General features: G+C 46.1%; 1 protein-coding gene across 1 annotated transcript; it reads right to left on the bottom strand.

Moving 5' to 3' along the window:
* Nucleotides 1–546: 546 nt before the first annotated feature.
* LOC125489579 lies at nucleotides 547–7984 on the bottom strand. Its single transcript, XM_048625722.1, has 4 exons — nucleotides 7920–7984; nucleotides 6524–6664; nucleotides 899–6190; nucleotides 547–655 (listed from the first exon to the last, which is right to left on the bottom strand). Exons 1-4 carry the CDS (start codon nucleotides 7982–7984, stop codon nucleotides 547–549), a joined length of 5607 nt encoding a protein of 1868 aa, XP_048481679.1.
* Between the last annotated feature and the right edge of the window lie 5379 nt (nucleotides 7985–13363).

Consider the following 13363-nt stretch of genomic DNA (forward strand, 5'->3'; position numbering starts at 1 on the left):
ACTGTTGTAGGTTGTAGGTAGCTACCTTAATTGTACCTATTTAGGTATCTATCTACTATTACCATTCAATCTGTAAACCAATCATTAAAAGGTACCTACTTATTTATACGATTGAATACAATGTGGTAGTTATGTAGTGAACTAGTTAGCACTTAGCAATTTATATATAGGTATATTATATTTAACCCAGCTTACCCTATCCTACCCTACCCTACCCTACCCTTCTTACCTTTTACTACCCTGGACTTCCACGAATATTTCATATAGTTATTTATTTCAAGACCAAAATTAATAAAATCGGTTCAGCCGTTCTCAAGTTTTAGCGAGACTAACGAACAGCAATTCATTTTTATATATATATATAGAGATAGGTAGTAGGTATATAGCTTAAAATTTTAATAATAAATTACTTAACTACCTAAATTACCACACTGATTAGCTACATAACATGCGAAATGTACCTACCTATACCTTGTTTCACGGGGAAAGACATCTGATACAAACAAAAACTACCCTTATTCGAATGTATTGTATTGTATTTATTATTCATAATTGTTTCTTCTGATCCGTCTCGAAGTTGACCAATGTTGGGGGTGGACTGTATTTGAAAGTCTTCTTCAGTTTTCTTAGTTGTTTATTGTTCCGCTTCTGTTTTCTGAATGACAAATTTTCATACAAATTGGGCCTATATATATAGTCAGAATTAGTCACGCAAGCGATACCTGTCTGAGTGAGATACCTAACTCTAATTTACCTACCAATGAAATCAAAGTATTTACATCTTACAAACTATGATTACGAAACTATTATGTACATGTTATTTCTAAGCTAAACTTAATCTAATCTTCTTAGCCTAGGTATTTTCGTCGTGAACATTCTCCCGCCGTCGCTATCTTGCGATTCTATTGGCAGCACGACGATCCTCTTCGTTGGTCGACGCAGCACGTGCCCGTTGCTCGTAGTGATGTCGACGACTCGCACGATGTTGTCCTTCCCTGGATGGACAGCTGTGACTCGTCCTCGGGGCCAGGTGTTGCGCGGGTTGTTGGAGTCGCACACGATGACCAGGTCGCCGATCTTCGGTTGGCTGCCGGTGCTGTGAGGCTCCCGCCGGTGTTGGAGTAGCGGTAGGTACTCCTGCATCCACCTCTGCCAGAAGACGTCTGCCAGCCGTTGAGCTCGTCTCCAGTGCTGTCGTGCGTGGTCGTCCTCTTCACTGAAGGTCCCCGGCGTCGGCACGTGGCAGTTGGGCCCGATGAGCAGCAGGTTCGGTGTGAGAGCCACGGGGTCGTCCGGACTCACCGCCACATGAGTGAGTGGGCGGGAGTTCACGGTGCTCTCCACCTCAGCCAGCAGGGTGCTGAGTGTCTCGTCGCTGGGGTACTTCTCGTGCAGCGTCGCTCGCAGGGCATCCTTCACCGTGCGCACCATCCGCTCCCACGCCCCGCCCATGAATGGTGAGGCGGGCGGTATGAAGCGCCACATGATGTGTCGGCGCGCAGCTTCCTCCTGCAGGGCCTCCGTGGCGGCCTCGGTGAGCTCCTTGTCGGCAGCCTTGAAGCCCGTTGCGTTGTCGCTCCACAGCTCGGTCGGACAGCCGCGCCTGGCTATCAGGCGGCGCAGCGTAGCGATGGTGGAGTCCGCGCTGAGTGAGGCCGCTACCTCCAGGTGCACAGCCCTCGTAGTCATGCAGGTGTAGAGTGCGACGTATCTCTTCTCTCGGTGTCGGCCCACAGTCACCTCGAGCGGGCCAAAGTAGTCTAGACCCGTGTAGGTGAACGGTCTGACATGGTGGGCCAGGCGTGCTGCAGGCAGGTCTCCGGTGGCGGGGCTGGACGGCTTCGCTTTCTTCATTCTGCAGGTGAGACACGACTTCACGACATTCTTCACAGTCGGTCTTATCTTGATTATCCACAGCCGTTGTCGTAATTCATTCACGACTATTTCAGTCCCGCCGTGGTGCAGCTGTTCGTGTACATGTTGAATGTACAGCCTCGTGTATCTGTGCTTTCCATCTAGCACAGCTGGGTTCGCCGTCTCTTCATTGATGGCGTCGGTGGCAGCGATGCGTCCCTTCAGGCGAAGTATCCCGTAGTCATCGGTGTAGGTACTTAAGCTTTTCAGCTTTTCAGTACCAGTGTGCGCGAAGTCGAAGCATTCTCGTTGTGAAAACTCGATCCATAGTCGCTCGGCGTGAATTAGGTGTTCCGCCGCGACTGTCTTGTACTTTCTTCGTGGAGTGTTTTCGTGCTTCTTTTTCGTGTTCGTTGTCGGTGCTCTTGCTGTGTTCTTCCACTCGCCGTCTTGAGGTGCATTTTCTCTTGTTCTCTTGCGTCGTGCGGCGTGAGTGGCGTGCTTGTTGGCACGACACAGGCTGACGAACTGTAGTACTCGAGCGGTAACACGTATGAGTCGTGTCCACCTCGAGAATCGCTCGATGTCCGGCAGGTGGGCGTGTCCGAGCGACACGACGGCGCAGCTCTCCTTCTCCTCGCCGGTCTTGGGTACTTCTTCCCTGTTCTCCGTGGGCCAGTGTTCTTCAGCGTGCCGCAGGAACTCGGGCCCGTTGAACCAGCGGTGTTGCGCGTCGAAGTCGTGCGGCGTGGCTCGAGTTGCGTCGTCGGCGACATTTTCAGCGGTAGGTACCCATCTCCACTCGCTTTTCTTCGTTGACTCTTCTATTTCAGCGAGCCTGTGAGCGACGAAGGTCTTGAATGTGCGTGGCTCAGCTCGTATCCACGCCAGCACCGTCCGTGAGTCGCTCCAGAACACTCTTCTCGTGATGTCTTCATAATCGTGTTCTGATCGAGTTGTGTTCGAGATGCGAGTCCCGAGTACCGCAGCCTGTAGTTCCAGCCGCGGTATCGACGTAGGCTTGATTGGTGCCACTCTGCTCTTCGCCATGGCTAGTGTGATCTTCACGCTGCCGTCTGCTCGTTGTATTCTCCAGTAGGCGGCTGCGACATATGCCTCTTCACTTGCATCGACGAATGTGTGTAGTTCTCGCGTAGCAGTCGGCTCGTAGTCGTAGCACCTCGGAATTCGTAGCTCTCGTAGCGCTCGTAGGTTGGACAGCCAGTTGTGCCATCTGCCTTGTAGTTCCTCGGGAATAGGGTCGTCCCAGCTGGTCTCGTAGCGCCACGAGTCTTGCATTATTCTCTTGGCCGGCGTAGTCACGGGCGAGATCCAGCCGAGCGGGTCGTAGAGCGACATGATCACGCTGAGTGCTTCTCTCTTCGACGGCGGACGGTCCCCTCGTAGCACCTCAGCCGGCGTCTTATGAGTGTTAAGACGAAAGCCGAGATTGTCTTCGTGTACGTGCCACATGAGGCCGAGTGTTTTCTCTATTTCGCTCCCGCCGATGTCGATCGTAGTTGTCTCGGCGTCGGTGACGAGATTGCGTAGTACTCGTCGCTCGTTCGATGCCCATCCGCGTAGTTCGAAGCCCGCTTGTCGATGTATCTCGTCGACTGTCTTCGTGACGTGCTGGGCCTCCTCCACCGACGTGAAGCTTTGCAGGTAGTCGTCCATGTAGTGGTTCTTCTCGATTGCTCGGACGGCCTCGGGGTGCGTGTCGGCGAAGTCTCTGGCGTTTCTGTTCTTGATGAAGAGTGCTGTGCACGGTGATGATGATGCGCCGAAGATGACGGACGTCATGCGGTACTCGTCTGGTGTACCCTCCCGCCGGTTGCCGCGCCAGAGGAAGCGCAGCGCGTCTCGGTCGCACTCCTTGATGCGTATCTGCATGAACATCTCTTTGATGTCCGCGCTGACTGCGTAGGGATGCTGCCTGAACCGCATGACCACCCCAGGGAGTGACTGAAGCAGGTCGGGGCCGGTCAGCAGCATGTCGTTCAAGCTGCGTCCATGTGACTTCGCTGCGGCGTCGTGCACCAGTCGTATCTTCTTTTTCTCGGGGTTGCAGACGGCGAAGTGCGGCAGGTACCACGTTCTGTCTTGCGTCGGGAGTGTGGTGGCGGGCTCGGCGTATCCGGACTTCAGCATATTCTCCATGCGCTCTTCATACTTCTTCTTGAGTTCTGGGTCACGGTCGAGCTTGCGTTCGAGGCTGCAGAGTCGTTTCAGTGCGTCTTGACGGTTGTTAGGTATTTTCTCATTTTCTTGTTTCCATAGCAACCGAGTTTCGAAGCGACCATCGGGCAGCCGGCGACTTTCCTCTTCCAGTTTTCTCGTGGCTTGCTCTTCTGGATCTGTCGTCGGTTTTCTTGCTTCGATGCCCAGGGACTCCAGCTCGAAGTAGTGTTTCATCATTTTCTCCATTGATTCTTCAGCGCTCGTGACGTGTCCGCAGAAGTTGATTGGTTTGCTCTGTGTGGTGCGGCAGCCGTGCAGTACCCAGCCGAGCTGTGTGCGAGATGCTACAGGCTGGTCGCGGCGGCCGTCTCGGACTTCCCTCGAGACAATTAAGTCCCAGTTGTCCTGGCCGATGAGCAGCTTCGGCGATGCCCCCTCGTAGGCGAGTTCTTCTTGGATGTCGCTCAGGTGGCTGCAGTCGTCGACTTCTTCTTTCTTCACCGTCTGAGTGATGAAGTCGAGCTTCTCGACTGTGCGTGCGTCTTCAAGCTTGAACTCTTCTTGTGCGTGCTTGCCCCGTATGGTGAAGTCGACTTTCTTGCTCTTCGAGTGTCGAACTTCTTTGCCGCTGACTCCTTGCACCCACATCGGATCAGTGGGTCCGTCGAGGCCGAGAGTGTTGGCCACGTCTGCGTCGATGATCGTGATGGTGCTTCCCTCGTCGAACAGTGCGTAGGTTTCTATACTGGAGTGAGGGCCAGTAAGTACCACGGGCGCTATTTTCAAGTAAGCGCGGCGGCGCTCGCTCTTGTTTGCTGCGACGGTCGGCTTCTCTATCGTGGACGCGGTGACTTCTTCGTGCTTCTCTTCTTTCTTCGCGGCTTCATGATGTAGGAGCTTGTGGTGGCGCAGGTTGCAGCCGGAGACACCGCAGGGCTTCGCTTTGCACGTGAAGCGGCGATGTGTGCTACGTAGGCAGCGGAAGCACATCTTGTTCTGCTTTGCTATTTCCCAGCGCTCGTCAGTCGTCTTCTCGTTGAACTTAGTGCATTCAGGTAACTTGTGAGCCTGTTTGCACATAGGGCAGCCGTCCTCTTCTTCCTTGTGTGTGTTCTCGGCGGCGTAGGTACGTTCCGTCTTCTTTTTCGCAGCTTTCTCCCTCGCACTCACGGGTGTAGGTGCGCTGTTGTTGATCTGCTCGAGCGCGGCGTATGGGCCGCACTTGTCCGCTTCGTGGTTCAGGTAGGTGGACAGCTTCTTCAAGTTCGCTTCTTCTCCATGTTGCGTGAAGTTGTACTCGTACCATTTGTCACGAAGAATCGGTGTGAGCTTCTCTATTGCAGTGCGCTCGATCTCCGGGTTGTAGAGGAAGTGCGGTTTCTTCAGTGCTTCGATCGTAGCTACGATGTTGGCCAGCTTGCTTGCGAAGATGCACAGGTCACGTGGGCTCTCAGCTAGCTTCGGTAGTTTCTTCACTTTGTCGAGCTCGTTGAGTATGAGTGCTTCTGGCCGCCCGAACCGTCGTTCCAAGCCCTGTATAATGACGACAGGGTTCGGATCGCTGATAAGTAGACAGCTGACGGCGTCGAGGGCGGCCCCACGCAGGCTTTTTCTCAGGCGGGCGACGTTTTCTATCTTCGTGAAGTACTTCTCGGTTTCATGGTAGGCCGCACGAAACGGTAGCCACTCGCTGCTGCTAGCAATGTACCGTGGCGGCTCTCTGTAGCCGCCGCCGCTCAGCACACGTCTCAATAGTACGACGAGCTGCGTGACGTCTTCACTCGACGACTTTTCTTGTTGGCGCTCGGGAGGCGCGCGCTCTTCATGCTGCGGCGCCTCGACGACCCGTGGCGGTTCTGTAGGTATCCACGGGGTGGGAGGGGCCTGTGTCTGGCCCCTCACGGGGGACGAGCATCTTGCATGGCCCGCTGTGAGAGCGAGAGCAGGGGGCGGGGGCTTAGAGGAATGCTCCTGCACCCACTGCTCGATGCGCTCGCTCTTGTCGACGATGTCTTCGTCTTCCTCGTCGGACGAGTCCTCCGCTTGTATCCGCATGAGCTTGACCTTCGCTAGTTCGGCGGCGGCTTGTGCTTCCTTCTGTTGCGCCTCGGCCAACCGCTCCTTAGCCTCCAATTCCGCGAGGAATCTCTTGCCGCTTTGGAGTGATGTGACCGGGGCCGTAAGGTAGCTGGCTGCGATGTGACTTGACGCACCACAGTGACCACGCTCGTTTCCTGAGGTGGCGGCGTCGCAGGGCGCTCTGATCCGGTAGCGCTTGCGTTCGCTGCCGACGTGGTCGTGGCGGATGTCTCAGTCGCACCGCTTCCCGTAGTCGTAGTCGTCGTCGCGGTGTTGCTCGTGCAGACCGTGCTTGATTCGGCGGTACTGGACTCTTCCTTCCGGCTACTGTGGCTTCTAGTAACCGGCATGGTCGTTCTTCTTTATTCCCTTTTCGGCTCTTCGATAGACCCCTGTTCAGTAGGTCTGCCAATTTTCTTTCTTCTGATCCGGCTCCTCGAAGGTCCAATGTTTCTTCTGATCCGTCTCGAAGTTGACCAATGTTGGGGGTGGACTGTATTTGAAAGTCTTCTTCAGTTTTCTTAGTTGTTTATTGTTCCGCTTCTGTTTTCTGAATGACAAATTTTCATACAAATTGGGCCTATATATATAGTCAGAATTAGTCACGCAAGCGATACCTGTCTGAGTGAGATACCTAACTCTAATTTACCTACCAATGAAATCAAAGTATTTACATCTTACAAACTATGATTACGAAACTATTATGTACATGTTATTTCTAAGCTAAACTTAATCTAATCTTCTTAGCCTAGGTATTTTCGTCGTGAACAATAATATTCATTACATGTCAGGGAAAAAATAAATAAAATAATAATAATAAAAAAATAAAGTCATACTGTTGAAGCACAACACTACGTGTGCGCCCCATCACTAGACGAGTGACGGCGCCCCCCCGCGCCCCGCACCCTCGCAGGCGCAGACGCAGACTACGCGCCGCCATTCTGAGACTGCAAGCCATTCGATCAACATAACTTTACATAACAAATATTTCTTTGATTTGAAACTTTGATAAGGTCAATATATTTCTTGTAAAACGGATCTCCAACCTAGTTCTCATTGAGTAGATACCTGCGCCACCAAGTTTTCGAGCCGGATACGGGCTTTTTGGAAGATCTGAAGACCAGGCGAGACGAAAATCGGAATCCCGAGGCACGTATCGGCGAGGTCGTTCAAGGGCAAGGTAGAAGATCCACGCGGCACCAATCTGCTATTCGCCGTGAACTCCACGAAAATAATCAAGATACAACATTCTACGGCCAGTCTCGAATCTCAAGAATCGAAAAACCAGGAAAAGAGGTTACAGTGTGGTATTGCTGTGAGTTCGTTCCAATTTCAATTATCCCCTGTGTGCACAATTCAATTCACTATCTTTTTTCCTAGTAAAAATCACGTAACAATAATAATTATCCCGTTTTAATCATCAATTCATTTTGTTAAAATTACCATTTTGGGTGTCATAACCTAATTATCTCCCATTTCTCCCGTCACCTGTCTATTTTTACACAATCGAAAGCGCATATTATTCATAAATAATCGAATCTATTCCCAATTTTAACCTACGTGTTTGCGTACCCACGTCATTAAATTATTGAAATCCATTTGCATCTGTCAATCCATTCAAGTTTATTCAGTTCAAAGGCCATATTTATTTCAATGAACAGCTGTTTTCCCCAACACAGTGTATATTTTTAACAAATTGCATATTTTTTCTCGTTTTTTAACATATTGTTTTTATCTCATACATTCCAGTGAATCCGTCAGCATCGCTGTCGCGCAGGTGGTGCGTGCGCCGAACCGCCTCTAACCGGTTACGTAAACTGAGGTGGCTTCGATGTTTGCATTGCTTGCGTGAGCTCTTCTGCTGACCCATAGTAGCTGCCTGTTAAAATTTAAGTATCGCTTCATACACTTCGAGCTTGTTTCACTATTTTCACAAATTTTACTTTATAAACAAAGTGTAAAACTGCTATAAACATTGATCGAATGGATTGCAGTCTCAGAATCATCTGAGAGACTTGGGCACCAGTTATCTTAGCTTAACTTCATTTCTTAGCCTACTCCATTAAGTCGCAACTCATTAAACATGGATATTAAATCATTAAAAAGGTCAAGAGCATCATTTAAATCAAAGCTTACAATATTTAAAACTTATTTAGACACGCTTTTGCCTTGTAAAGAGCTAAATAACTTGCAAATTCGAGAATTAACTATTAGAGCTAGCAAAATACAAGAAATGTACAATGAATATGATTCAACTCAAACTGAAATAGAAAATTTATCTGAAATTCCAGGTGACGAATATTTAGAACGGGAGAGCTTCGAAACCAGCTACTTCAGCACAGTAGCTGCCGCGCAGGAGGCGCTCGATAAGCACACGGCGGCTTCTGCGGCGCGGGACAATCAGTCGGTAACGGGTTCTAGTGCATTCTCAGGTGGGCCAAACCTTAAATTACCTACAATTAATTTACCGACATTTTCTGGTCGCTATCAGGACTGGTTAGAATACCATGACACATACAAGTCACTAATACACACAAACACTTCAATACCAAAAATCCATAAATTTCACTATTTGCGGAACACTTTAAAGGAAAGTGCTTCTATAATCATAAAATCATTAGAGTTTTCAGCAGAAAACTATGATGTTGCATGGGATTTGCTGTGTGATCGATACAATAATGATAGAATTCTAGTAAACAATCACATACAAGCTTTGTTTAACATACAACCAGTTGTTCAAGAATCCTCAAAGGCGTTACGTAGCACAATAGATAGCATTAATAAAAATCTAAGAGCCTTGAAAACACTTAATTTACCTACAGAACACTGGGACATTCTCATCATCCACATGGTGACTAGTAAGCTGGATTCACACACAATGCGTGACTGGGAAACAGAACGCAATCATATAAAGTCTATACCTACTTTAGAAGAATTCAACTCATTTCTCAAAAACCGCGCAGACTTACTAGAGACCATGGAGGAAGCACAATCACAAAAACACACACGCAGACACAGCGACATCTCTCACAATCGTCCAAAAACTTTTGTCGTAAATCATAACCAAACACAAAAACAATCACAATATAATTGCCCTGTTTGTAAAAATAATCATTCCATTTACCAATGTCTAAAATTCAAATCAATGCCTATCGAGGCACGCATTGAAAAGGTAAATAAATTAAACCTTTGCACTAATTGTTTACGGAGTGGTCATGACGAACAACGTTGTAGATTGAGTTCATGTAGGTATTGCACAAAACGACACAATACAATGTTACATAAAACGGATTCTGCATCTACACAATCACAAACACAAACAAAATCAAGTAGCTCGCAGTCCCCCTGCCATGGGTCAAGTGACTGTGTTGTCTTACCGTCCATAGCAGGGCAAAATCAATCACAAATACCACAGAGTAGTCAGAACAGTATGGTAGTACAGTCAGACAACATTACATTGTCCTCTACTCATAACAGTCAAGTTCTACTTTCAACTGCAATCATAAACATAACCGATCACCACGGTAACAATCACAAAATTCGTGCACTTCTAGATAACGGCAGCACGTCTAGTTTTATTACAGAAAAAATACAAAAACAGTTGCAAATACCCAGTTATTCAACTTCAATTTCAGTACAAGGGCTAAATAAACAGTCTTCAAAAATAACACAAAGATGTGACGTGACTATATCGTCACTCACCAATAGTGGTTATACAACAAACGTCAATTGTTTCGTTGTTCCACAAATCACCCAGTTGATACCTACTACAAGAATAAATTGCGAGGCTCTCAATATTCCTTCGCATATCAAACTAGCAGATCCGACGTTCTCAGTTCCTGCGGAGGTGCATATGCTGTTAGGCGCGGATTTGTTTTGGGCGGTCCTATCTAACAACCGCATCAATCTAGGCAAAAATAAACCAACCTTAGTTGAAACAACACTAGGGTGGATAGTTTCAGGATCTATACAAGTTCCTTATTCTAAACACAACAAAATGCAATCCTATAATACAGTCCACTGTCATTTTCTAAATAACATTGAGCTTGAGGAAAAACTCGATAAATTCTTTGAATTTGAATCAGTTTCCACCACTCAACAATCCCGAACTAAAGGTGAGAGTGAGTGTGAACAAATATTTACACAAACAACCACACGCCACCCAGATGGCAATTTCATTGTTACAATACCATTAAAAGAATCACCTGAATGCTTAGGCGACTCATCACAACAAGCATTAATTCAATTTAAATCATTAGAGCGCAAATTCAATCGCAACAGTGAGTTTAAACAAAAATACACAGATTTTCTTGAAGAATATCAGACCTTAGGTCATATGTCAGAAAACACTAACCCACAAGACGACAAAACTTCATACATAATGCCACATCACGGCATTCTGCGTGAAGATAAACTCACAACAAAGTTGAGAACAGTTTTTAACGCATCGAGTATAACTAGTTCAGGCAAGTCATTTAATGACATTCAGTACATAGGCCCCAGTGAATCCGTCAGCATCGCTGTCGCGCAGGTGGTGCGTGCGCCGAACCGCCTCTAACCGGTTACGCAAACTGAGGTGGCTTCGATGTTTGCATTGCTTGCGTGAGCTCTTCTGCTGACCCATAGTAGCTGCCTGTTAAAATTTAAGTATCGCTTCATACACTTCGAGCTTGTTTCACTATTTTCACAAATTTTACTTTATAAACAAAGTGTAAAACAGCTATAAACATTGATCGAATGGATTGCAGTCTCAGAATCATCTGAGAGACTTGGGCACCAGTTATCTTAGCTTAACTTCATTTCTTAGCCTACTCCATTAAGTCGCAACTCATTAAACATGGATATTAAATCATTAAAAAGGTCAAGAGCATCATTTAAATCAAAGCTTACAATATTTAAAACTTATTTAGACACGCTTTTGCCTTGTAAAGAGCTAAATAACTTGCAAATTCGAGAATTAACTATTAGAGCTAGCAAAATACAAGAAATGTACAATGAATATGATTCAACTCAAACTGAAATAGAAAATTTATCTGAAATTCCAGGTGACGAATATTTAGAACGGGAGAGCTTCGAAACCAGCTACTTCAGCACAGTAGCTGCCGCGCAGGAGGCGCTCGATAAGCACACGGCGGCTTCTGCGGCGCGGGACAATCAGTCGGTAACGGGTTCTAGTGCATTCTCAGGTGGGCCAAACCTTAAATTACCTACAATTAATTTACCGACATTTTCTGGTCGCTATCAGGACTGGTTAGAATACCATGACACATACAAGTCACTAATACACACAAACACTTCAATACCAAAAATCCATAAATTTCACTATTTGCGGAACACTTTAAAGGAAAGTGCTTCTATAATCATAAAATCATTAGAGTTTTCAGCAGAAAACTATGATGTTGCATGGGATTTGCTGTGTGATCGATACAATAATGATAGAATTCTAGTAAACAATCACATACAAGCTTTGTTTAACATACAACCAGTTGTTCAAGAATCCTCAAAGGCGTTACGTAGCACAATAGATAGCATTAATAAAAATCTAAGAGCCTTGAAAACACTTAATTTACCTACAGAACACTGGGACATTCTCATCATCCACATGGTGACTAGTAAGCTGGATTCACACACAATGCGTGACTGGGAAACAGAACGCAATCATATAAAGTCTATACCTACTTTAGAAGAATTCAACTCATTTCTCAAAAACCGCGCAGACTTACTAGAGACCATGGAGGAAGCACAATCACAAAAACACACACGCAGACACAGCGACATCTCTCACAATCGTCCAAAAACTTTTGTCGTAAATCATAACCAAACACAAAAACAATCACAATATAATTGCCCTGTTTGTAAAAATAATCATTCCATTTACCAATGTCTAAAATTCAAATCAATGCCTATCGAGGCACGCATTGAAAAGGTAAATAAATTAAACCTTTGCACTAATTGTTTACGGAGTGGTCATGACGAACAACGTTGTAGATTGAGTTCATGTAGGTATTGCACAAAACGACACAATACAATGTTACATAAAACGGATTCTGCATCTACACAATCACAAACACAAACAAAATCAAGTAGCTCGCAGTCCCCCTGCCATGGGTCAAGTGACTGTGTTGTCTTACCGTCCATAGCAGGGCAAAATCAATCACAAATACCACAGAGTAGTCAGAACAGTATGGTAGTACAGTCAGACAACATTACATTGTCCTCTACTCATAACAGTCAAGTTCTACTTTCAACTGCAATCATAAACATAACCGATCACCACGGTAACAATCACAAAATTCGTGCACTTCTAGATAACGGCAGCACGTCTAGTTTTATTACAGAAAAAATACAAAAACAGTTGCAAATACCCAGTTATTCAACTTCAATTTCAGTACAAGGGCTAAATAAACAGTCTTCAAAAATAACACAAAGATGTGACGTGACTATATCGTCACTCACCAATAGTGGTTATACAACAAACGTCAATTGTTTCGTTGTTCCACAAATCACCCAGTTGATACCTACTACAAGAATAAATTGCGAGGCTCTCAATATTCCTTCGCATATCAAACTAGCAGATCCGACGTTCTCAGTTCCTGCGGAGGTGCATATGCTGTTAGGCGCGGATTTGTTTTGGGCGGTCCTATCTAACAACCGCATCAATCTAGGCAAAAATAAACCAACCTTAGTTGAAACAACACTAGGGTGGATAGTTTCAGGATCTATACAAGTTCCTTATTCTAAACACAACAAAATGCAATCCTATAATACAGTCCACTGTCATTTTCTAAATAACATTGAGCTTGAGGAAAAACTCGATAAATTCTTTGAATTTGAATCAGTTTCCACCACTCAACAATCCCGAACTAAAGGTGAGAGTGAGTGTGAACAAATATTTACACAAACAACCACACGCCACCCAGATGGCAATTTCATTGTTACAATACCATTAAAAGAATCACCTGAATGCTTAGGCGACTCATCACAACAAGCATTAATTCAATTTAAATCATTAGAGCGCAAATTCAATCGCAACAGTGAGTTTAAACAAAAATACACAGATTTTCTTGAAGAATATCAGACCTTAGGTCATATGTCAGAAAACACTAACCCACAAGACGACAAAACTTCATACATAATGCCACATCACGGCATTCTGCGTGAAGATAAACTCACAACAAAGTTGAGAACAGTTTTTAACGCATCGAGTATAACTAGTTCAGGCAAGTCATTTAATGACATTCAGTACATA

This window comes from Plutella xylostella, chromosome 15 (assembly GCF_932276165.1).
Source record: "Plutella xylostella chromosome 15, ilPluXylo3.1, whole genome shotgun sequence".
Classification (NCBI taxonomy): domain Eukaryota; kingdom Metazoa; phylum Arthropoda; class Insecta; order Lepidoptera; family Plutellidae; genus Plutella; species Plutella xylostella.